We start from the raw sequence: 25,943 nt of genomic DNA, 5'->3' as shown, positions 1-25,943 counted from the left end.
CACACACGGCTGGTGCGGGGTGGGCTGGGCCTGGCACAGAGCCCGGGAAGTGCCGCACAATCTGTGGGTCCTGGATCAAAAGGGTTCCAAAAGCCTCTTTCTACACAAACAGGCTTGCTTTTGTGTTCCTCACGGGAAGTCCCTGGTCAGAGGGAACGCTAACGGGTGTGTGTGCGGGGGGTGGGGGTAAGCTCATGTGTTGTCTGGTACAGCTCTCTCCCTGCACGAGAACCGCATCTCTGTGAAGATGCACCGTGTCAAGGGTGAACCTGGGGAAGGTCCAAGTCCTCGTGTAGGCCAGACAAAAATTCAGCTGAGGCGGCTGGGGGGCTCAGTCGGTGAAGCGTCTGCCTTCGGCTTGGGTCACGATCCCATGGTCCTGGGATCGAGCCCCACGTCGGGCTCCCTGCTCAGCGGGAAGCCTGCTTCTCCCTCTCCCACTCCCCCTGCTTGTGTTCCCTCTCTGGGCTCCCAGCTCAGCAGGGAACCTGCTTCTCCCTCTCCCACTCCCCCTGCTTGTGTTCCTCTCTCGCTGTGTCTCTGTCAAAATAAATAAATAAAATCTTCTTAAAAAAATTAAGCTAACTACTTCATACCTTAACCCAAATTTTGAACGGAGACCGATCCTCAGTCTCTACCTCCAAGATAACGCAAGACTTGCACTGAAACAAACAGTATTGAGAGACAGGAACTGACATCCTTTTGGGTCCATAAACAAGTTACTTTATTACACTTCGTCCCATCAGAACACAGATCGAAGTCACTTCTTACGAGGACATGGCAGGTACTGCACATCTTGACCTAAGCACGACCTGCAGGTCGAAGCAGCAGCACAGAGGACACAGCACTGTGAGCTCCGTGTCCCAGGACGAGCACAGGCCGGGCGCCTCCACGACCCATAAACACATGTTTTTTGCAAACACGTCAAAGGGGCTTTCAATAAAAAACAAACTTTTAATTTTAACTGCACAGTCATGGCCAGAATAAAATGTGCGCGTGGGTCTCCCCCACAGCCCACATCGTGAGCTGAAATGAGCCCCGCTTCCCTAAAGTTTGCGCTGCAACACTTTGCAGACCCACTCTGTGCCTGTTTTCGCCACCTGACGGAAACCCATGGGGCCTCCCTTCCGGCAGGGAGGCGCTGCTGTGGGGACGCAGGTCTCTGGTAAAGGCGGACAGGCCGCAGGGAGCTTTCAGAAGCGGGGCTGCCTGTCTCCCAGCACACGAGCCAGGCTGCTGGGACCTCCACCGGGCGCGGCGTGGCGAAGGCGACTGCCTTGGGAGGCACCGCCAGGCGCCCAGCAAGGGCTGCCGTGGAGTGAGCCACGACCGCGGGCCCTGCCATCCAGCCCCTCGGCGCCTGGGGGAAAGCGACCGCTGCTCGGCCTTGACACCCACAGACGCACCAGCCACGGAGCAAGGGTCCGGATGGGAAGCCCCGTCAGGCGGGGTCCGGTCCCAGGCGGCGGCTCCTGCCCGTGGTCCCCACGCGCCCTGGACGCACGTGTGCACAGTGGGCTGCACGCTTCATGCAGGACGCTCTAACGAGGGGCACGAACGGGGCACCCAGCTCGGGGCAGTTCTCTCCAACTAAGCGGGACACCACGACCGGACAGGACACACGGCACGCGGACCGTGTGACCACAGGACCACGCGGGCGGCCACAGCGCCACGTCAGGCCCTCCCGGACAGGTGGCCCGGACTCCACCACCGATGCCCTCCTTGGTGCCGATCAGGGCCCCGCATAGGTAGTCGCGCAGGAACAAACCACAGCAGGCAATGGAGTTATGACGGCAAAAATCCAGCCCCGGAGGCACACCGAAGCTTTAAAAACACTTTGTGGCTACGTGGAAATTAACATGAACGACACAGCTGGTCCGACTTGGAGACAGTGCTGGACTCGGAGCCCGTGTCTACCTGAGCCCATGCGGAGAACGCCGGCGGGGTCCAGGCCCCCAGCGGCTACTGCCCCTTCTTGGGCGGCACCTGGCCGTTGGCCCCGGCAGGCCGGCTGCTTCTGGGCGCCGGCTGCGCAAAGTTCCAATCCTCCGGGTGGAGCAGCTGCTGAGTCTTCTTGTGGGTCCAGTAGGGATTGAGGATGAGCGTGAGGAGGCTCAGTCCGACGAGGAAGAGCGCCAGGTGCAGCAGGTGGAGGCTGCTGAGCAGCCCGTCCCAGTGCTGGAAGCACACCCACCACATGTGATAGGTCAGCACCATTCGGCAGTGGAACATGTGAACCATCACCCACTGGTTCAGCTTCCAGAACAGCGAGTCGGACCAGCCGGCCTGTGGACAGAACAGAAGCCAGTCAGTGCACTCTGCACGCAAAGGGTCCACCAGCCCAACACATCCCCGCAGATGCACGCACACTCTCCCCTGCCTGGGGCTTCTTGCGGGAAGGAGCCGCCCGCCGACTGAGCACTGCGCGGACAGCGGGGCCCCTTCCTCACCCATCCCTTCTCCTCCTTCTGGCAGTTTCTCCCACGAGCAAAATCCAGTCTTCTCTTCAATCTCACCCCAAAGTTCACGTTTAACCTTGAGCTCACACACACCGACCAACAGATCGCGCTCCCATACGGCAGCCCTGGGACAAGAACCTCCGAGAGGAGAGACGCTGAGGATGACACACATTTCCTGCTTGGAGTTTTGGTACTTTTATCCCAGGAGCCCATGGACACAGGCAGAGACGGACTTTCCTTAGAACAACTCTAAATTCACACTAAGCTAGTTTCCAAGAGTCATAGCCAAAACTGAACAGAGAACTTGAAGATGGTCCATCAGATCGTGGACGCCAAGGTGGGACCTCGCCAGCACCAGGACATCTGGGCCCAGGACATCCAGCATGGGGAGGGCCAGCACCACATTCCAGCACCCCTCAGACCTCCCACATGCCAGCCTCGCCAACCTTGTCTCTGCTGAACCGAAGCCACAAAATCCTCCTCAGGAGCTCCATGCCGAGGTGGCCCCCAGGGTGGCAGCAGGGTCCTGCGCTTGCAGAAGGGAACTCTGAGCGGGCAGCAGAACGCGGCCTCGGGAAAGGGAACGGTTCTACTTGAGCTACGTCCACCCAGTCCCGATGGGGACGCAGCAAACCAACTCCTGAATGTTTTTAAACAACAAGGAAGGAATCTTAATCTCTCATGGCATAAAAATGTGTCCACACAGCTCTGACACAGGAGACCGAGAATCCATGGAATTGATGACTCAGGAAAAATAAACTGAGAAAAACAAGGAACTTCCCTGTTGTCTGAAAAACTGAACTTACCCAAAATAACTTCACAACAACTCTGCAGGGTCTACGACTTTTAGAGCAGACGTACCCATGCAAGCTTTTTTCTACTGATAATTCAGTTAGTGAAATAACACCCTATTTATGCGGGCAGAGTTTGAACACAAGCATGGACGTGAAGCGAGGAGACGGAAGGCCCACAGAAGGGCCCCTGGAGGCTCTACCAGCTCCCTCTCCGGGCACGTGGGTTCTTGGGCCTCCCGCGGGCAGCCTCCCTGGCGGAGTCTGTAGGGATGGACGCTGCCCTGCTCATGCAGCATGCCACCTCCAGACCCCGCGGGCAGCTTTTCACAGACTCACCAAGCACTTTGTTTGCTCCCACCCTGGGTTTGGTGCCACTCAAGGTGGACCGTAGCCACATGCTTCCCGTGGACCCCACACTGCCGGAGCAATAAGCACGCAAGAGTGAGAGCCAAGACACAAACCCGAAACAAGTGTAACACCTCCACACTAAAGGGGCCTGAGACACAGACGGGGAGAAGCTGGGACCAGATCTGTGTCCACCGGTCCTGACAGCCACGTGACAGAAGGATAAAACCAAATATGTCTGCTAACTTTTCTGTAAAATCAGAGGGCGAGGCTACAGTTCTCGGAGGCTCCTGTCCGAAGGAGAAGCCACGACCGCCGTCAGCCCCCCATCAGCAGGAACCAGGTGCCCCAGCACTCGGGCGTGCCCCAGTCTGGTGGGAAACCGTGTGGCCTCTGCCAGGTGGTCCCATCACCAGGCCCAGAGGCGGCGATGGACAGCACTCAGGTTGCCAGAGGTGCGCTGTTCATGTACCTCCTCCAACACCCACTGCAGTACTGGGTGCAGCCTGGACGCACACGGGGGGTGGGGACACACAATCCCAGCTGCATGGACTCTGCTCCCTTGTGCGAGTTTCTCTGGACTTGGCCACACTGTTTCCCAAGGGAACAAAGCACACATCTGCCCCGCGCGGCCTCCACCTCTAGAGCTCGGCCCGTCGTCCGCGTTTCCTCCCCAGTCCCCGCCTGCAACTGGCAGGGCGCCCGATTACCACCAATGAGCGCATGCATCTTCTGTGGGGTCGTAGGAGTAGGCCACAGGTACACCTTTCTCAAGCACAGAAACACGGGAGGTTTGACGTTTCCAAAGTCAGATCACTCCTGTGGAAGAGATCAGGCTTCGAGAGTACGAACTGTGGGGACACGGGAGCAGAGCGGAGCACACCTCAACGCCACCGCCCCCCACCCCTCCTTCGCACTTAGCAGCACGGACTCCGTCCCACTTTGCCATTCCCTCCAAAATTCACAGAACAAAGGGCTCTTCCCCATTATTCCCCTCACTGCTAAAAGTGGCCTTCTTAAATTATTAATGTTCGTATCACAAATATGAACTTTTACTCACAGAGTAATTATGTTCAGAAAGCTCGAAGCCTGAGAACTGAGCATTCTTCGGCATAACCCGGGTCACCTGGTGTCCAGCGTCACCACGTGCTCTGAGCAGGGACAGGGACAGCGTCGGTGACAGCACATACAGAGCCGCTTTCTGCAGCACAGCGTGGGGCATGTGCACGGAAACCGACAGGCCTCATGCACACCCGGGCCAGTCGTTGTGGGTGAATTTTATCCCGAGGTTCGAGTCCTGTGCAATTCGTTTGTTAACTCTAAACGTTTCAGAATCCGTCAAGAAGGAAATGCTAACAATAAGCCACTACTGGAGACAGAGCCCGTCTTAAATCACGGTGATGTTTGCCGTCTTCAGGTACATCCCGTGCTATCTCAACAACTCAGACCTGGTGCTCTGGCAGATTCTTAAATCCGGATGCCCAACTATGCATGACTTTGGCAGCTTTACTGAAAGCTTAAAAGGATTTCAATACCGTAGGCAGCACTGACTTACGTTTAGTAGCATGTGAACAACAACACGGAACACTGACCTAAGCTACCTTGATTTGGGGTGCAGTTCTGATGGGGTCTGCTGGCTTGGCAGAGTCAGGGTGCTAAGAAGTGAACACACGGAGATCCCTTTCTCCATCCTGCACAAACAGCACCCAGCGAACTGCAGAGGCAGCAGAAAAATCCAAAACCAAGTCTCTCTCCCAAGCCCACCCACCGCTGGAGTCTGCCTTCCTCCCGAGGATGCTGAGGACCAGAGGCTGGTGGCCACACTGGGCCCAGGCGGTAGAGACACAAGTCTGGAGAAATACACGTGAAGCCGTTCAACACTGATCACCACTATGGACTGGAAGGAGACAAGAAGATTTTCTTTTTTTTTTTATGAAGTTCCAACAAAAAAATAACAAAAATTCCAGAAAACTAATCATCTGTTTTCTCAAACGTGGGCCTTACATCCCAGGCACGTCTGTCTTGTAGGTTTGGTGCAGGTCCCTGTTGACCACGGCGGTCCAGCTCATCCACGTGAGCGGGCTGCCCTGAGCGGGGGGCAGACGGGACAGGATGGCCGGACGGCAGCCCGTGTGTCCGGCACAGCCTCCGTCCACGGCTGACCACGACGCTGGTGCTGTGCTCACGGCCACGGAATGCAGGGAAGTCTCAGCCCCTGCTCTCCAAACTCGGGAAGCCCCTCTCGTGGAGGGGACATCCACAAGGAGAGAACTGAAAAGCCGCAGGGCGTGAGCAGGACACACTGGCGGCGCCCGAGTCACGGCATCTTATCAAAACGACCCACAGCTGGACCAGCAGCCTCCATCATTTGGAGGTTGGCCGGCTTCACTCCTCCACTCCAGTAACGATTTCCAACCTTCCCCCAAATCACTGCTGCCTGAGGACCTCAACCGTCCGCAAACCCCGCATTCACGAAGCTCCCGGGCACTGAGCAGCGGCTACAGCTCCCCAGCCGGAGGGCCGGTGTTCACGGGCCAGCCCCGGCCCTCCCCGAGCTGCCCGGCCTGCCTGCTCGCCGCGGCACCTGTCCCCGTGCTCACACGTCCTCCTGCGGCACAAGGCGGGGGCAGCCCCGGGGGACCGCAGCAAGGCCAGACGCCGGCGTTTGCTACGTGTGAACGGTCTGCCCCACGAACACCGGTAACTCACTCCGATGTTCCCACACTGTCTACCCCAGGGGACCTGAAGGCACTGATGATTCTTCCTGCTTCTCGATTTTCTCCCGAAGCTACCACAGCGTCACAGAAGTGCTCAGGGCCCTGACCCATTTGTGGTGACTGCATCAGACATTTACGAAACAAAAAGCAGTATTTCATGTTTCACATAAAACATCCTGTGAACAGTGAGCCACAGAAGATGGCAAGAAATCTGCGCTAAAGACAGAATTCTCAAGAGTCTCACCTGAACATTTTGCTATCAAGATGGTATCCAGAAAACATACAGCTTCTAAAAATACTGTTTTACAAACAAAAAGGCAACAAATACTACACAAATAGTGATGGTAGGTCCCGACACCTCTGATCGGTAGAAAAACAACCTTATTCAGAAACACAAGCGTAAGACGACACGCAAGCTATGACAGACATCAGAAGACAGTGGACAGGAAGCCGGACCCACCCTCCCCGCAAACACCCGGATTCAGCACAATGCACACACAAAGCTCCTTTGTGAGAAATCAGAAACCCTGGGGAGGCCCCTGCATGCGGGGGAATGTGAGCCGCCCTCGCCGCGGAAGGGAGGGACCCTCCAGCAGCACAGGGTCAGGAGGACACCCCAGAAGAGGGAGGAGTTGCTACATGCATCCAGCACCCCACCCTTTCCGAGGGGCTGGCGGAGGACTGGCCTCTGTCTGGTCGGTCCTGCAGGGTCCAGCTGCCGGGCCCGGGGGAGAAGAGAGGCGGTGGCTGGGCTGGCAGACCCCGTAGCTTCTGCCCCCGACTCCAGCTCCGCACGGAGGGAGCAGACTGCACAGCGGCCGACTTTCCCCTGGGGAGGGACAGAGCCGGCAGAGAGCCCCAGAATCTCTGGCCAGGCTGACCAGTGGGGTTGGCTCCCGCGTGAGGACAGTGTGTGGAGCCTGGGAGAGGTGCTTGCTTTGTCTGACGCACAGGCAGCAACAGCCTTGGGCAAGGGCAGGGTCGGGCGAAGGTGTTCCCAAGGTCAATCTCCAAAAGCAGACCCTAAGGGACTGGAGTTAAATGATGTATCTGACAGAGAAGGACCCGTAACTGTCACGAAGATGCGAGTCACTGAAGTCACGAGAACAATGCATGAACCAAATGAGAATTTCAACAGAGACAGAAAATATTTAAGAAAAAAAAAAGTCCCAAAAGGAAATCAAGGAGCTGAGAACACTTAGTAAAGGAACTGAAAACTTGACTAGAAAGCTTCGCCAATGTGATCCCCAGTTCAACGCCATTCCTACCAAAATCACAATGGCACTCTTTGCAGAAATAGAAGAAACCATTCTAAAATTCACGGAAAACCACACAAGACCACAAACAGTCATTTGAGCCTTGAGAAAGAAGAACACGCGGAGGCACCACACTTCCTGATTTCAGACTATAATACAGAGCTACACAAAACGGCATGGCACTGGTGGGAAGGCGGGCACGGAGCCCGGAGGCCAGAAGGAAATCTGCCGCGGACGCTCAACTCGTCAACCACAGAAGGGCCAAGAACCTACAACGGGGAAAGGGCCGTCCCTCCGACAGGTGGTGCTGGGAAGACTGGGCCGCATTCCTACATCAGACACAAAAGTCAGAATGGGCTGCAGGCCCCAAAGCTAACAGTCCTGGAAGAAAACATGGGAAAAAGCTTCACGACTCCAGTCTTGGCAACGACTGCCCAGCTATGACACCAAGAGCGCAGGCGACGGAGATGAAAATAAACTGCGACCGCGTGAAGCTAAGAACCTTCACGGCAGAGGCACAAACACACGCCCCACAGTGGGGGACGGGCGCCTGCAGACTGGTGACCAGCAGCAGACTACTCTCCAATGCAGATAAAGAGCTACAAGGCGCGAGTGGAAACAAAACTCTGATCCGAACATGGCTCAAGGCGGTGAACCGTTTTCGGGAGAAGACACATACGTGGTCCACAGCTGCATGAAAGTGTGTAAGCTCGCTGATCACCAGGGAGAAGCAAACCAAAACCACATGAGACCGTTGCACACGGGTCACGACGGCGAGAATCAACAACATGCAGGAGACCAGTGTGGGCGAGCACGTGGAGACACCGGGACCCTGGCACGGCGTCGCGGGAACGGAGAGGGGGTGGCCGCCGTGCACAACAGCACGGAGGTTTTACCACGTCATCCAGTCATCCCGCTGGTGAACGCTCTTCCAAAATAACCAAAATCAGGATCTCGAAGAGCTGGGAGCACCTCCATGCTCACTGCAGCGCTATTTGCAGCAGCTAAGATGCGCCCACGACGGACCCACGGACACAGCGTGGCGCCCACACACAACGCAAAACCCGTCTGCCTGAGAGGAGATTCTGTGGTGGGCCACGTGCGTGAGCCTTGTGGACACGACGCTCGGAGGAGTGAGCCTCCACTTATGTATCTAAAGTAGCCGAATTCACAGAACGGTGTGGGGCGGTGGCTGCCCGCAGCTGGAGGGAGAGGAGGCTGGAAGCTTCGGCAAGCACGGGGGGCAAATTTGAGGGCTTGGCTGTGACACGCCGTGCCGGTGGTCTGCAGTAACGTCTTGTCCACGTAAGAACTCCTGAAGCGGGTGGATCTCATAATAAGTGTTAAAATAACATAAGATGAAATAAAAATTTTAAAAAAGATGTGTGTGTACATATATAGTTTATGGATTTTTTTTTTAAAAAGCATTTGAAAGAAAAATACCATGTTTTCTGGGGCTTACAACATCCTATCGACTAAGTGCCAAGATCCAGAGAGTCTTGTTTTGCTACGGAGCTAGAAGCCTAAGAGATTTGCAATTAGAACACGGAATTCAGCCAGGAGGAGCTGCTCACGGACTCCGCACACTGCGATTTAGTCTGTGGTGACCACAGAGCACGGTGCCCGAGGAGTGGGCTCCCCCACCGGTGCAGACCAGGGCAGCAGCAGCAGACGCCCCCCGTGTCCCACCGGAAACACTCACCTTTAAGAGCATCCAGGAAATGCAGGTGAAGGGGGTGCTGGCCTCCAGGAGCAGTGTGGTCATCACCAGATAGTGGCCAGCTTCCAGGTTGACCAAGGAGCCAAGAAAGCCAAGAAAGGCGAAGAGATGATGGACCACCAAGAACAAGTCAAACGTGCGGAAGAGCGCGTTGGACAGGTGAACCGCTACATTTTCGAAGAAGAAGAATCCAGTTGCTGTGGCGATGTGGAACCAGCACCAGTTCTGCTGGCCACGCACCTTGTCGGCTTGCAGCACGGAGTCCACCAGCAGGGCCCACAGGCCCGCAGCCGTGCTCTGAATGCCAAACACGGCGCGCGTGGCCGCCAGGTCCCAGAAGACCTTCTCTCTGGCCACCAGAGAGCGGTACGTGGCGTTGAGGGAGGACGACAGCTGGTGGCAGACCACGAAGACGCCCAGGTAGAAGACGAAGCCGGCGACCGCCAGCGTGGAGCGGATCTTCCAGGACGTGTAGTCCAGGTCGAAGATGCTCTCTGCCGTGCCTCCATCGCTCACAGGAGTCATCCTCCTTGACTGAGTCTGCCGCGGGCGTCCCAGGCCCACGCCCCAGCTCTCCAAGAACGCAGAGTCGGTGTGGGTGCCTCTGGGGTCTGCATGCACCCGTCTGCCACCTGCAGAAGGACAGACGGGTCACTCTGCGTGGACCAGGCAGGAGCGAGCCCACAGCCCCGCTCCAGCAGGACAGATGCACTATGGTAATAAGGATTTCTAAAAACCTCTTCACTGTATCTGAAGACACACGCACCACAAGAAAACACCCACACCCGTTGGCGGTCCAGGACAAGGCCGGGAGAGGAGCCGGGAGCTAGAGCGGAGCGGAGTGGACAGGCCGTCCTGGACTCTGCCATGGGCCACCCGGGAGTCACGCTGTGTGCACGCTCCACGGGGTAGCACATGTTCAGACAATCACACAGCCGTGGGCTCTCGCCCGGAAACCGGAGACAGGAACACTGGCCTGGTCGTACGCGGTCTGCAGGGCCACGTCCACGTGCCCCAGGCCCGCCACCCCCCGCGTCCCACGTGCTGGCTTCGGACCGACTGCAGCCCGGGTCACACATGGCAATCTCTGTGGTGCTCAGCAGACGCGGTGGTGAGCATGAGGATGCTCGTCACCTGTAGCCATCCGCCCTTAAAAAAACCACAGGAAAACCTAAGTCCCGGTTCCGGTCTGTTAACCCACCAGGCAGCGTCAAGTCTGCCCTCAGTCCCCCGTCGGAAGCAAGTGCGGGGACTGGATCGGAGGGGCAAGGCCGCCGAGCATGCCCATCTGCGGACAGTGGGAATTACTGCTCCCCGGAGCTCCCCCGGACCACCCGCTGGACCAGAGCATCGTCAGGGCCTTCTTGAGTCTCCAAGTAACTCCACTTCCAACCATGAAAACGATCCCCTGCGCCACAGACAGAAAAACATCAACAGAGCACGTCCCCGAGGGCCGTGGGTAGAGCTCATGGCCGCCCTGTTCCCAAAACTCGTGCTCTTCTACAACCAGGGGCTGCCTGTGGGCAGAGAAAACATCACGAACACACTTACCTATTCAAGAAACAAGTTCAACTGAAATAAGCCAATGACTTTCCTCTGTTAACAACGTAAAAACAAAAGTTCATCCTTTCATTGCCCAGAAATATAAACTATTTCTTCTTTTCACAACCAACCCACTTCCTATTCCTATATAGGTTCGACAAAACTTGGGAGATCACGGGAAAATGGACTTCAAACCTGATTTCCAGTACATTTAAGAAGTTTCCTGACTCCGCGTTAGAAGATGGTTGTCGTCTGGGTTCTTCTAGTTAGCAGGACAGAGTGGACTGTAGTCACCCCCGGAAGAACGCCGTACAGGTCTGCGCTCCTGCCCCGTTCAAGTCTGAGCCCTGTGCTCTCAGGACCAGACCCCACCCCGCCCTGCACCCTGCTCCATGCTCCAGCCCTATTCAGCCTTCCAGTTCCTTTAAACCCACCTGCCTTATTACCTCTGGGCTTCAGCTCCCGCTGGGTCCTGTACCTGAGTCCATGCACCTGCCCCGCCTGTCAGCCCCTCTTACCTTTCAGATCTCGGCATTGGTGCCGTTTCTCCAGAAGCCATCTCAGACCAGAGGAAGTGCCACGGACTGCCCACCCTCTGTCCCCTCCACCGTTGTATCTAGACACGCGCTCTGACTACTGCTGGGACCCCTAACCTCCCCCAGACCAGCAGCTCTCTGAGGCCAGGGCCATGCCCACCTGTCCATCACCTTGCCCCCACTGACGGATAAAGCACCTGGCACAGAGGACCCGCTCAAGAAGCACTTGTTGAACATACGCACAGATTTCAAATCATGCTCACACGGTCAAATTTATGTAAGTTTGGACGTGTTTTGTTTGTAAAACTGCAAACAGCAGTCTTGAGTCTTCCAAACAGACAAGGACGTCTGAAGCTCCCTATGTCAGACTTTCAGGGAGGGGACCCCCAGGATCAGGGGCTCACCAAGGGGCCTCGGAGGCCTGGCCTGCAGGTTCCCCCTGGGTCCCGCCTGCCCCCCACACCCCACAGCTTTGCAGGGGCTCGTCGCACACGGCACTTCCTTGGGGAGCAGAGGACTCTGCCTCACATCTGGTGAAGGAAGAGCAGACCTGCAGGGGAATCGGGCTGCCCACAGCAGAGCTAAGACTCTCCATCCTTGGGGAGACACCACATCGAGCAGAGCGTCCAGCCACAAGCATTAAACCAGCTGTGAATCTGTGAATATTCAGTGAAAAGCAGCAAAACGGCTCTTCTGCCCAGACGGTTGCCATGACCAGTCAGGACACGGAACGTACTAGCTCATTTAACCCAAACTATAAAGGAACCATTTCCAACCACTGAACTCTTGGATTTGATAACGGTCCTATAATCAAAGGCCAGTATCACAGAAGTGTTTGTTTTCCTATTTCTCAGTGAACACGACCTCTAAAGTAGGCTGGCTCTCTGTCAGTAGGAATCTGGCTCCAGGAGGAGAAAAGACAAGACCACACCCATTCGCTCCCTTTCTACCCAGGGCTCTGGGTCTGCCCCAGTGCACGTGCCCAGGAGTGCTCTGTACCGGACGGGACTGCAGGTGTCCAGCCGGCTGCTCCCATGGGTTCACAGGCATGTTCTCTCTTCCTCACACATCCCAGAACACTTGCGAGTTCATGTGCACACAGACCCAGTTTAACGCCGGAGGACAGGCTGGAAAGAGCGCTTGGCTCTGGGTATCTGCACAGATGTGTGTGTGTTTCTCCCCCTCTGTGCTCTGACAACTTAAAAACCTCCCTGGCTGGGGAGACTGCCCGCCCAGGGCCAGCCCGCTCTTACGAGATAGCAAAGCAGGGAACGAACCGATCAGAGCCTTGCCTCCCCCGTCTGTCCCCGCACCCAGGAGCAACATGCCACCTCTGCCTCTTGCCACCCCTATTGCCCAAAGCCCAGCAAAATTGTTCAAAGTCACCAGTCCTGAATCATTCACCCTGTCCTGCCTGCTTTTCCCATGGAAACCCCAACAAAGGCTGTGGCCTAGGGCTTCCCCTGCCTCCTGACCTAGTGCTTCCCCGGGTGGCCCAGCATGGGGTGGCCTGGAGTGCCTTCCGTCTCTAGGACCCATGAGCATAACGGCCTTGGTCTTCCTGAGCCTCTGCTCCGTGCCCTCTTGTGGCTGCACCTACTTCATAAAAGCACGCAGAACAATCTGGTTCTGCAGCAAGTCACCTTCTAAACCCATGAGGATGGGGGCCAAGAGATTTACAGAGCAACTTCCGGTAAAGATCTCCAGGGTTCGGGAACGAAGCCTCACGTCAAGCACTTCAGTGACCAGGAAAAGGTTACCCTACACAAAACTAAACTGCGAAAATACGGACTCCTCCCAAGATTTCTTCTTGTACTCTTCCACATGGCAGTCATGAGATCTGGGCTACAATTCCCATTTTGCCACAATTGCATCAATATGCCCTTAGCCAAGTCACCTAACTTCTGTGGTGCCTTGGCCTTGAAATGGGAGGGTCCCCGTGACTCCAGGACTCAGGCTCGCCCCACTGGAAATGGCCAGTACAGGTGTTGTTTAGGGAGGTCCAGGTCAGGAGTCAGGGACTCCAGGGTGCCAGGCCCAAAGGAACAAGAACAGTGCGTTCTGATCTTGGTTCCACTACTTCGGAGCTAAGAAAACACGTTTCGTAACCTTCGTGGGCCCCAGTTTCTGATGAGAATAAAAAAATGCACAGAAATGCAGGATAGTAGGGTAGTGCTAACCAATACGAGGCACCCATTATGTGCTCCGCACAGGCCACTAGGTCATTTAGGGTTTACAGTGTCTCCAATTTCCGTACCGAGCCCAGGTTCGGCCCCCTTGTTTCGGACTGGATTGGCACCTGTCAGAGACTTTAGAGCTCCCGCCCCTGGGTGCACGCAGATCACCAGCAGAGGTTCTCTGTTTGGTCGGTTTCTTCCCTACCTATGGAACACGCCCGGGACGGGGCCACCTCCAGACTCGGCCTTTACTGCCCTGGAGTGATGGCCAGGCGTGGGCACTTTCTGTGTGGCCAGGTGCCCTAGGGCAGGTACAGAGCCCCTGGACTGGATGATCTCCAGTCCCCATCTGGTTGTAAAAACCGCAGACTCGGGAGGTAGAATGGTTTAGTGTCTTCCTTCTTCCAAACCAGGCTAGCATAACCTACATGCCTTAGTGGGTTTGACACATGAGCAGATACAATTAAAAAAATCAGATTATCCTGCTGGAGAGAAACCTGGAAAGCAGGCCCCCGTGAGTCCCTCTTTCCTGCTGCCCCTCCTGCCGTCCCTGCTCCCCAGCAAGCAGCATGGGGACAGGCAGGGGCCCGACGCTCCGGGAGGGGAAGGCATGTGCACCGTCCGTCCCGGGTGGGTACACGGCAGGCTCCTGAGCACTTGGGAAGAGGCAGGAGCACAGACCTGTTCCTGGGTCCACATGTTCTGAACCACATGCCTGAGTCCCTACCACTGAGACACTGAGGCAAGGATGGAGGAACAGGGCTCGGCGGGGAGGCCCATGGAAGGTGGCCACAGGCAGCACAAGCACTTTCCCTGGGTGACAGGGACTGGTTGCCAGGGCTCAGAAATCCAGGAAAAGCCCCGGGCCTTTGAAGTACACCACGGCACAGCCCGGGGCCGGCTGCCAGGTCTGGGAGCCTCCTGGACCGCCTTTTTGAAGACGGTTTCGGATCTAAACACAGAACTGCAGACAGGTGAGGTCAGACACAGAAACGGACAGCAAGGCCGGAGCTGAGAGAGACTGTGCCAGCGAGAGAAACCGACAACTCACCCACCGCCCCCGTTCTCTCCCCGTTCTGATCCCCATCCCTGCTCCAAGCCGCATCTCACGTGCTCCTACACAGCGGCCGATGTGGTGCCTGAGCGATCCCATGCTGGTCTGGCCTCATCGGGCACTGTGGGTGTCTCGGGGCCCCTGGGACCAACAGTACCTCCCAGCTGGGGGCGCTCCAGCGAGGTGAACCACCAAGCGAGGAAGGCCAGGCCTGAGGTCACAGGGAACTGCAGGGACCCTGTCGGGGCAGCAAGTCAGCCTCCCTGGAACCCTGCGGAGGTCCCGCTGTCCCTTCCACAGTGTCACAGTGCTAACTGAATCCACGCACCCACAAAATCCACCAGGCCTATTCCGGAAAGGCGGCGCAGACGGGGTGGGGCGGAGTTCCATTTCTCCTTTTGTCTTCCACTGGCCCGTCAGCGCGACCACATCCCCCCCAGCTTCGATGGCACAGGGGACACCAGGGTCACCTTCATATGGGCCTGCAGTGCAGGGGCAGTCACAGCTGGGGGTCACTGCTCCCTCGTGGGTACAGCGGGAGGCCCGGCAGCACACACGCAGCTCTTCCTCCATGTGGAAGGCTCCGGAGCCCAGGCCCTACAGCCCTGCACCTCCGTGGTAGAAGAGCTGTGGCCCGGAGGCGCTGGCTCCTGGAGGGGCCCGGAGCCCCATCCCTGACTCACTGCGAGCCTTGTCTTTGGGGAAAATCAATCTACAAACCTCATCTTTCTTTCTTGTATAAGATTTGGTGGTTTAAGCTGATGCATTGCACTGGACCAGGCGTTTTTAAAAGAATTCCTGGGTGTGAGTTTCAGGGCCATACTGATCCAGCGGCCGCGTCTCCAGGGATGGGACTCTGCGGCCACCAGGACCCTTGCAGCTCCATCTGACACCCACTGATGAATTCATGGGGTGCTAAACTGCTAAAATACCAGTATTTTTGCATTTGACTGCAATAACTGATCCAAAACTTGGAAATGAAGTCAAAAAGATGAAGAAAGGTTGCGTGCTTTTCAGGTCCTGCTGGATTACTGGCTAATAAAGCCCCTGAGGATCATCTGACTGCGGGAGACAAGTGTCACTTCCTGTTTCCCCAGGGACTGGCCCTGTCAGTGAAGTGACAGGCTGGACTATGACAACGGTAAAGGGCTGTGATTTTCCTCTCAGCCCAGGGAGAAAGAGATAATGGAAGGCCGTGGTTTCATTGCACTGGAGGTACCCACCAGCGCCCCGCTGGACCCCACAAGCCTATCTGAGCGTTCCTTTCATTCACTGGTTTTGATGGGCTTTGTCTTCCTGCTGGATCGACCATCCATGAGATCAAAGTAACCTAACAAGGGTTCCCCGCTTGCGTGAGAATTATGTTTGTAGCGTTTTCAGAATTATGCTTTGGCAGTGTGTAAAAATATTTCATCCAAAGTAAAAAAAAAAAAAAAAAGAGAGAGAGAGAGACTCAAGGAGCAAAATTTAGGAAATATGAACAAGCATAAAAACACAAAAATAAAATTCTGTAATCCCCTAAGGCAGCTCCAGGGAGCGCTACTGCTTTGGGTTCAATCATTTGCTGGTTCAATCATTTCACTCAATATAAACTCTTATTTTTTCCCATAAAAAGGGATCAGGTATACACACACTGCCTCGCACCTGCTTCTTTCCTCTCCACAATACAGGACTCCGGTGCAGAGTGTCTCCTCCTGGCACTGGGACCCTCCCCCTCCCAGGGATGTTCTGCTACATCCAACACCCCATTAGGTTTCCCCCTTTCTCACGGTCTCAACTGCTCTGCAGAGGACTTCCTGGAGGCTCCAGAGAGAACCCACCTCATGTTCAGCTCCAGTTTTTTAGGGATAGGAGGTGCTCAGTGAGAACCTGAACAGCAAATAGGGCCTGGAAGGTGCTGGAGGAAGGCTCACAGCTGAGGCCCCGCTCCTTCCCGACCCCCAGGGCTGACGTGCACAGAGCTCCCCTAGACGCGGGGGTGCTCCCCTGCACAGGGCTGACCTGCACAGGGCTCCCCTAAATGCGGGATGCTCCCCTGCACAGCGCTGACCTGCTCGCGGGGCTGCCGGAGCCCCGCCCTACGCGTCCCCGCCTCCCAGTCCAAGCCGGGGCCTGGCTCGGGCCGCGCGCGCCCACACAGCGCTGCACCGGAGGGGAGCGCGGGCCGGGCCCCAGCGGAGGGAACGACCACCCCGCCCGCTCGGCCCCGCGGCCCTCGGCCGCTCGGCCCCGCGCCCATCCGCCGCGGCACGCGCCGTTGCACTCACCGCAAGGCCGCTGTCACGAACGCGCCGCAAACGCGACCACGCATGCGCACCCCCGTTGGGCGGGGCCTAGAGCGGGGCCGGGCGGAACCACGCGCGCAGGAGCGGGAGGGGGGGCGCGGACCGGACGGAACCACGCGCGCAGGAGCGGGAGGGGGGGTGCGGACCGGGCGGAACCACGGGCGCAGGAGCGGGAGGGGGGGGTGCGGACCGGGCGGAACCACGCGCGCAGGAGCGGGAGGGGCGCGCGGACCGGGCGGAACCACGGGCGCAGGAGGGGCGCGCGGACCGGGCGGAACCACGGGCGCGGGGGGCGGCCCGGGGGAAGTTCGCGGACAGGACGTGCGGCCCCTGCCCCGCTTCCCGGCCCTCTCCGAAGTGCGCTGCTCCCGGATGCCCTCGTTCCGCCGACTCGTGGGGAACTGCGGCTGTACAAGGAAGGGGCGTCTGAGCAGAGCCCACGGGCCCCCGTTGAGACTCTGGAAGCCCAGGAGGGCAGCCTGGGGCGGGGAGGTGCAGCTGGAGGCGGCTGCCCCAGCCGCACCCCGTGGCAGTGGTGACTCAGCAACGTGAACCCGTAAAAATACGTTGAGGCCGCCCAGGGCCACAGAGCCTTGGAAATGTGGAGCGCTCAAGTACAGGTTCATTTCCCAAACCACCCTGTGGTGTTTGCAGGTGATGGAACTCCTCTCAAGCCTGGTCTCCTCTGCAAAGTCAGTAAAACCTGCCCCACTCAGGTCCTGGCTGTCAGTCCTCACTGCGTGTGATTTCGGGACAAACTCCCTGAAAACGCAAAGCTTGGAGAGACAGCGTTAACTTCGTCTCCTGGGGAGTTCTCTTCCCTCCGGAGCAGGTGTTGTAATCTCCCCAGGACCCCGGAAAAAGAGGTTAAGTTGTTTATACTGGATCATGGTTTCCAAAGCCCTTCAGGGTGGCCGGTCCCCTAGGTCACCTCACGTCTCCTGGCCCGCAGAATCTGCATCCGTGAAGCGGAAAATAGGACGGTGTCCACCCAGGATACGGCCCAGAGAGTTAGATGTTAGGACAGGATCAGCAGCATGCATTAAATTAGCATTCGGTGCCTGCTACTTAATAATACAAAGTAATTGTGAGATGAGGTGTGGAAACAGCTCTCTGAACTGTGAACTGGGTGTAAAATCTTAGGTGTCCTTGCGTCCACCTTCCAGGTAAGGAAGCCTCTAGAATGGAAGACTTCTAGGGGAAAGGCAAAGTTTGCTGGCCTTGCCTGTGGCCCCGGTTTCTCCCGCAGTTTGCTGTTCAAGGACCAGCCCCCAGAAGATGGGAGTCGGGGGCTTCGAATTGAGGGTTTTGTTTTTGAGCATAGATGGCCAGGCTTTGGAGAACCAGGAGCAGCCTTGCCTTGCATAAAGCACCGGACTCTGCAGTCAGGCAGACCTGGGCTCCAGAACTACCAGCTTTGAGAAGTTGGTGTGCACCCTCTGAACCTCCGAGCCGTGACCTCCACTGGGAAATGCGGCAGCAGCTGGTGGGTGCTCTGGGGTCTCCCCGGGGGCGCTGACCCATCGGGGCGCAGGTGCTCCCTTGTCAGCACACAGCAGAGCCCTTGCCCCTGAAAACCCCCGACTGAAGCCTTTTCTTTCTTTACTGACTTAACCCTGCTGGACATTTTGTATTTTTATATGCTTATCTTATTTCTTTGTTATTTCCTGTGTCTTCTGACCAAAATGTGACCTGCATGACAGGGGACTTGGTCCTGTCCCCTCTATTATCCCCAGCATTTAGGGAAGTGTCTGGAACAAGGATGGTGCCTTTCTGCTCTGCTGTCTTTAAAGCATAGTGGTGAGTCAGTCATTTAAAAAACAGACGCGAGGCGCCCGGGTGGCTCAGTCAGTTGAGCGTCTGCTTTCAGCTCAGGTCATGATCTCAGGGTCCTGGGATTGAGCCCCGCATTGGGCTCTCAGCTTGACGACGGGGAGCCTGCTTCTCCCTCTGCTGCTTCTCCCCCTGCTTGTGCACTCTCTCTCTCTGACAAATAAATAAAATCTTAAAAAAAAAATAAAATAAAATAAACAGATGCAGGTATAACTGGTAATAAATAACCAGGTAGAACTGAGAGACTTAATGAAACTGAGCGAAATGCAGCCTGATTTCTGCACACGCAGGACCCATGGGACTCTCCTGCCGCGGGGGGGCCTCTTTTAAGCCCAGCCGGGTCCCTCGCCTCCTCCCTCCTACGGACACAACAACAGATGTACTGTTGAGGCGCCCTGGCAAGTGCTTTCCGGAAATGGTTCATTCCGGCTTCCCGTGGGTCTGGCACATTCTCAGATGCTCGTAGGCGGACCTGCATATTTCCTAGGTAAGAAAACCAAGGCTCAGTGTGGGTAAAGGCCAAGTAACTTGTCTAACTACTCTCGGCAAAACAAGAAAGCTGAGTTTTGAAATAGGAGGCCATGAGGTATTTGAAGGCAATCGAAATGGCTTCTTTAGAGGAGGTGGGATGGACAGTTTTAATGTTCCCTTTCCTTTTGGATCATTTAAGCAATACATGCTTGATTAAGGAAAAGGCAGATTTTTAAACGACATTAGCAGAGGGCTGCTGAGATCTCTCCCCTTCTGCCTATTTGTCAGAAGCAGGTGGGATGGCCGAGTTCTCACAGGGAGAGTGGGGAGAAGTTTCCTGCTTTGGATCCAAGTGCTTTTCACCAGAGAGCACAGTTAGCTCTGCAGGAGACATATTCCAAACAGTATTTTAAAGCGTCGGACCCCAGTTCGTGATCTGCAGACAACGGATCACAAACAAACTCAGGAATCTCTGGACATCTGCCAGTGATTAGGTGCTCAGCCCAGCTGCCATGAAGACGCTCCTGGATGGGCTCTCCTGAGGCTCCTTTAACCCCCAAGGCTCGGACCTAGGGCTCTGCCTTGCATGGTCAGTCCAGCTCAGCATCGCCCAGCCTGGATGCTGTCACCCTGGCCTGCTTCAGCAAGAATGCTGTTGGGCTGGTCCAGCAAGAAAGGCCCAGCCTTGATGTTGCCCATCCACCAGCACCAGGACACACACCTGCTCGCCGCCCTCTCCCCCCCTGCAAAGCCCACTGCAGGGGCACCTTACCTCAGTGGTAGTTTCCCGAATAAAATCCATGTCCGCATTCTTTAACAAGTGGCATGGATAATATTTTCTTCCAATGAGGATGGCAAAATGAAAGCATTTTAGATAGAAAACATTTGTCCAAGAAAAATGCATTCATTGTGTCCACCTCTTTTTTCTGAGAAGCATATTTTGAACCACAAACCATGGCGCCTGTGGCTCATGTCCAAGATTTTCAGAGGGCTCTGAACTTGGGTCCCTTTACTTCCACTGGTGGTGTGAGCTTGGAAGGTTTGAGTAACCTCTCTGAGCCACAGACATAAAAAGCTGAGACTGGTCTCAAGTCTCTTGGAGCATCAAGGCTTCTGCCGAGTGTCTGTCGGCTAAACCAGGGCAGGGCTCTCTCCGTGGAGAACGATGACCTTCAAGCTAATGGCTGTAATTATCTTGGCACACAAAGCATCCTAAGTCTCGGTCGGCCAAACATACGACCATAACAACCAGCATTAAAAAAAAAAAATGCCTTGATAAAGATTATGTTTGTTCAAGGGCCAGGAAGCCAGGCTGTTCTCGAGGGCCTGTCCCAGCAGAGCGTGGCCCAGCCCACCCCTCCTGGGGGAACATCTGGCAAGGTGGACACCTTTGGTTTTCACAGCGGGTGGGGTGGGGGTGCGGGGCTTCAGGCACAGGGTGTGGGGGCCGGAGATGCTGCTCCGGAACACGGGAGTGCAGTAGTGTGGAGACTCAGAGACCCTGGTGCAGCTGAAGGAACCACCTCCAATTACAAGCTCAGTCACGTGGCAGAGAGGCTGCCTCCCCGCCCTCCCAAGCCGGTCAGGCCAGTTCCCTCCCCTGGACTGGCCCCAGAAGGTACTCAGTGACCTGAAGGATGTAGTGAGCTTTGAGAAATGTTTAACTCCTCTCTGCAGAGAGATAGAAGCCCTTGGATTTTTTTTAACCTCAGATACTAGTTTAGGAACAAACTTACAGGCTCAGAACTTGCCCTCTCTCCCCCCAACACCAAGTGTAATGCTATATAGAAATCAAATACAGGGGAAGCCCAAGTGGCGCAGTCGGTTGAGCATAGTCCGACTCTTGATTTTAGCTCAAGTCATGATCGCAGGGTCGTGAGATCAAGCCCTGCGTCAGCTCCGCACTCGGTGTGGAGCCTGCTGGAGATTCTCTCTGGCCTCTGCCCCGCCCGTGCTCCTGCTCGCTCTCTTTCAAATAAATAAATAAATCTTAAAAAAAAAAAAAATCAAATATAGAGGCATATGAAAGAAAATAGACATTCAGTGTGTTTAAAAAGGCGGGTATAGGGGCGCCTGGGTGGCTCAGTCATTAAGCCTTCAGCTCAGGTCATGATCCCGGGGTCCTGGGATCGAGCCCCGCATCGGGCTCCCTGCTCCACGGGAAAACTGCTTCTCCCTCTCCCACTCCCCCTGCTTGTGTTCCCTCTCTTGCTGTGTCTCTCTCTCTCTAATAAATAAATAAATTAAATCTTAAAAAAAAAGGGGGGGGCGGGTAGAATGTTACGAGGTCAGCAAATCCAGAAAGGAACCCACCAAGGGGGCTGGTTTGTGAACTTGCCCGACAAGGAGAACTTACCTCAGAGTTTTCTTTCCAATCTCGCTCCTGGGCAACTGCACAGAGTTCAGATGGAGAGGCAGGAGGGATAACTGGCCAGAAACCACCAGCAGCCGTCAGGAAGCACACCTCCGACTCCTGTTTTCTGCCCCCTCCTTGAAAGGAACTAAATCAAGGCCAAGGTGAGGGAGCGGGGCCCCAGGTACCAGCCGACCTCCTGCTGGCTCCTCAGGGTGCTGACCACTCACTGGACCGAGGCAGAGCCTCCTCTGACTGTCCTATGATCTGGCAGGCACGGCGCATGACAAACCAGGCCTGAGTCACTGAACGTGAAGAGGGTGGAACAGGACGTCTGTAGGATGCCCGTCCTCACGCCCTTGGGAGGCCGGCGAAGCGACTCCAGCCTAGCGCCTGGCTGGCGGGCAAACAGCTTGCTGCAGAGAGCCTGCCAGTCAGCCCAGGTGAGGGTCTGACCTGAGGGGCTCCCTCACCAGCTGCACCCCCCCAACGCTGACGTGCCGCTCCCCCCACGCCCGTCTGCAGGTGGGGGCTGCGTCTCTGGATCACAGGGGCAAACGGGGTTGGTTTATTTTGGCGCACCTGCAGGGAGGCCTTCTGCTCATTTCTACCAACAAGTATTACCCATGAAAGTCAATTAGTTCTGACTTCCAGCCTTCTAGGAGCAAATTCTTGTTAGTACACAATTAACTGAAAGAAAATAAAGCGGTTTGTGCTTGTGTTTACAAACACCAAGACAGGAGAGGTTAACCCCGGGGTGGTAGCTCTACGGTGGAAAACAATGCTTCCCGTGCATACAATGCTTTTGTTCTAAAGCAGGTTTCATAAACATTTTATTCAAGTATGTGCTCAAAGAATATTAATTGAAGTAAATACGTAAACATGACCATTTCTGTTAACCTTGACACATTCCAAAAGGGGCAGAGATACTGCTCTAAAATATAATGTGTTCTCAAGTGAGAAAATAAATCTCCATTTAAATCATTGTGTGTTATGTTTGTGTCTTGATCCTGTGTTTTACTTTCTATGTTTCGTGATGCCTTGGTATGTCAGAGCCTCGCTGACTCCCAGGGGAGCAGACCACAGCCCCACCCACCCAGCCACCTGCTCTATGTGGCTCTAAAACCCCCCACGCTCATTGCTCCGGTCCCAGGCCTCAGACAACCAGGGGCAGCCCCGACACCCAGAGCCACCGAAATTATGCAAACTTGCCAGTCCCTCGTGGGCTCGGCCTGTTCCTCTTGCCTGCTCATGCTCATTCTTCCCTGTGAAAACCACAGTCAAGGCTTTCCCCCACACTCTGCCCTCACGCCTCCAGCCCCCCACTGACCTGGTGCTTCCGGGAGGCCCCGTGGGGCCCGGGGGCAGGGGAGATGGGGCCTCCTGTGTCTAGAAATCTGCGACTATAAGCTCCTTCCTTCAGGACAGTCATTCCTGGGACGGCGCGTCTCACCTGCTTAGAGCCAGTCCCGGGTATATATATATATATATATATATATTTTTTTTTTTAGGGAGATGTTTCTGAGTTTATTATTTAGGAAGTATAAATTTGATTTTCCTAAGCACAATATATACTTCTGGTGATCTTTGAACTCTTTCTTTGAAGGTTCTTTTTTTTTTTTTAATTTTTTTTATTGTTATGTTAATCACCATACATTACATCATTAGTTTTAGATGTAGTGTTCCATGATTCATTGTTTGTGCATACCGGGTATATTTTAAAAACAGTTTGGTCAACTTTATACCGACGTTTTCAGAAGAATGAATCGTTCTTTCATCCCTGTTAAAAACTAACAAATAGCAAAACTAAGACCGAAAATTGCGTAAGAACAAAACCAAGCTAACAGCAGCAAGAACAAAGCACTCTGAATTTACAAGGTGTCTATGTGAAAACCTTATGTGCAGCAGAAGGTGTGGAGAAAGGCAGGTCTGCTTTCTCCAGGTGGTAGCCCTGACGCAAAACCAAGGGCAGGAGGTTTTACGGGGCGCATGTTATTCTAAGATGGATGATAACATTCAAGGGCAGACATCTCCCCAAGGAAGGGTAAGACAGCAGCCGTCCCGACAGGAAGGAGTGCCCGCCTCGTCCCTCCGCTGCCCTGTACCCGCCTGGTGTCCCTGACCCGAAGCCAGTCGCAGGCCACTGGGTCTCCGTCAGAGACGAGTCCGCGTTCAAGGCCCAAACCTAGGACAGGCTCTTCCATGAGGAAAGGGGCAAAGCTTTTGTCCAGAACAAGCACTTTCAGGGAGTTTGTTTGTTTTCCTGCCAGCACAACTCTGTCATGGGCACTGTCCGAAGGGACCTAGGCAACACGGGCCTGCGCTCCCAGCAGGGCTCCCGACACGGGACTGGCCTCCTTCCTTCCTTCCTTCCTTTTTCTTTCTCTCTCTCTCTCTCTTTCCTTTTCCCTACCTCCATTCCTTCCTTCCTTCTTTCCTTTTTCTTTCTCTCTCTCTTTCTTTCCTTCCCCCTCCCTCCATCCCTTTCTTTTTAATTATCTTTCTTCCTTCCTTTCTTTTTAATTATCAAGTAGGCTCCACACCCAGCATGGACCCACCGTGGGCCCTGAACGCACGACGCTGAGATCGAGACCTGAACTGAAACCAAGAATTGGATGCTTAACTGACTGAGCCCCCCAGGCACCCCCACACTGGACTTTCCAATTTAATGATCTTCCACTACACATTTTCGACTGTCACTGAGGTGTGTGTGCTGCCGGCTGGAGGGGTCTCCCCTGGGCGATGATGTCGGTCACGCTGTCCCCTGTGAAGGGTTCTGGCCAGTCGGGGCCCTTGATCAACATCCATGTTGCAAGCCAGGCAGGCCACAGAGGGACGCTGTCCGGGGCCACAGAGGAGCAGCCGGGCAAATCCGGAGGTGGGACACCGTGCGGATGGCTGGCCCTGTCGTTCCGATGTCGCGGGCTGGGGATTAAGGGAGGCTGTGCGAGCCGGCGTCCCCTGAGGTTACCACAGCCAAATGTGCTGCCCGAACCCTGACTGGAGGCTGTTTCAAACCAACGGCGGCAAAACACCTCCGTGGGGACGAAGGGAAAATTTCGGCATGAGCTGAGTGTTCGATGTCTTGTGGGAATTCCTGTGGATCTGCCTCAGTGGGTTAAAGGTGTCATGGTCATGCAGACGATATGCTCATTTGTAAGAGAAACGAGTTGTGGGGCTGGAGTCAGGAGTCAGTGCATCTGGGCTTCGCTCTGAAAATGCTCAGCAACGTGCGCGAGGGCCTGAGTGTGAGCATGTGAGTGTGAGGGGGACGAGCGTGTCTGAGGGAGCGTGTGTGGGAGCGTGGGTGAGTGTGTGACGAAGTAAAGGGGACTACAGGCCAATAAGCGTTGAATCGGGCTCTGGTACATGAGTATTCGTCTTATTATTGAAAAATTCTTTTCTGTGGGGGCGCCTGGGTGGCTCAGTCGTGAGTTCGAGCCCAGCCCTGGGCTCCTCCCTGGGCGTGGGGCTTACTTAAGAAAATAAAATAAAAATAAAACTAAGAAACCTTTTCTGTGCGTTGAACAACTTTCACAGTCAGTGGGAAAGTGTACTTGATCCCTAAAGCAATACGCGGACCCCTCGACTCGGTCCATTTCCAGGTCCCAAAGAAAGACAAGGAAGTGCAGAGGGGAGGGTTGGGTCGTGGAAACCAGACTGTACTTCTCCGTCTGGGAGGGCCCAGGATGGAGCCTTTTCTCTATCACGGGGCTAAGAACAGTCCCTGCCACTCATACCAGAATCAGGCTGCGCACAGTGTGGCTACGTGAGGTTGCAGAGTATCTAAATGCTTGCCAACCAGCTGTGAAGAGCTAATCCCAGGATCCACTAGATGTCCGCACGATCTAGCAGTTGCGCATGTGCTGACCCAGCTGCTAAGTGTCCTGAGTGCTGCCCCAGTTTATCTCCTAGGACTGGGTGGGGGGAGGGCGGGGGCCAGGGATGATGAGCAAATACAGTCAGAGTGAGGCCCTCGGGGACATGGCTGCCACCTAAGAAACACTCCGTAAGCATTCGCTATTAGTGGTAAGTCTCCTCTTTTTACAGAAGATTGGATGCCCGATCTCTGTTTGTTTTATGTTAAAAGAGCAGGCTGACGGTTAATGTTGGAGCAATTAAGTTCTTAACTGAAGTGCGTAATTAAATATTAATTGAAAAGAAGACTAGATAAGGCCTGCAAGACATTCAGGTCTTTGTGCCCCATGCTGACACGTTACTTGCAAATTCAGGTGGAGACAGCTCTGGTAAATCAAAGCCCGCTTGCCGGTGCGTACTGAGGTCAATCACGGGGGCTGGGGCCTGTGCTACCTGGGGCTGTCACCATCCATCTCAGATCTTCACACCGCTTTCGATAAGAGACGTTAAATTCTCCAGGGCATTTGCGGGGACCCAGCAGAA

The 25,943-nt window shown here is 55.3% G+C and overlaps 1 protein-coding gene across 3 annotated transcripts; it reads right to left on the bottom strand.

The window, feature by feature from the left end:
* Positions 1 to 706: 706 nt before the first annotated feature.
* On the bottom strand, positions 707 to 21,789 carry CLN8 (CLN8 transmembrane ER and ERGIC protein). 3 transcript variants are annotated; one of them, XM_021694178.1, is made up of 3 exons: positions 21,546 to 21,789; positions 9,274 to 9,923; positions 707 to 2,286 (listed from the first exon to the last, which is right to left on the bottom strand). In XM_021694178.1, exons 2-3 carry the CDS (start codon positions 9,814 to 9,816, stop codon positions 1,963 to 1,965), a joined length of 867 nt encoding a protein of 288 aa, XP_021549853.1. In that variant the 5' UTR covers positions 9,817 to 9,923; positions 21,546 to 21,789; the 3' UTR covers positions 707 to 1,962. The 3 variants fall into 3 exon arrangements, with proteins under 3 accessions (XP_021549853.1, XP_021549855.1, XP_021549854.1); XM_021694180.1 differs by lacking the exon at positions 21,546 to 21,789 and adding an exon at positions 19,962 to 20,024; XM_021694179.1 differs by lacking the exon at positions 21,546 to 21,789 and adding an exon at positions 16,868 to 17,018.
* Between the last annotated feature and the right edge of the window lie 4,154 nt (positions 21,790 to 25,943).

This window comes from Neomonachus schauinslandi, chromosome 2 (assembly GCF_002201575.2).
Source record: "Neomonachus schauinslandi chromosome 2, ASM220157v2, whole genome shotgun sequence".
In the NCBI taxonomy this organism is placed as follows: Eukaryota; Metazoa; Chordata; class Mammalia; order Carnivora; family Phocidae; genus Neomonachus; species Neomonachus schauinslandi.
Note: the sequence above shows the minus strand (reverse complement) of the source record. Positions and strands in the feature narration are given on the sequence as shown.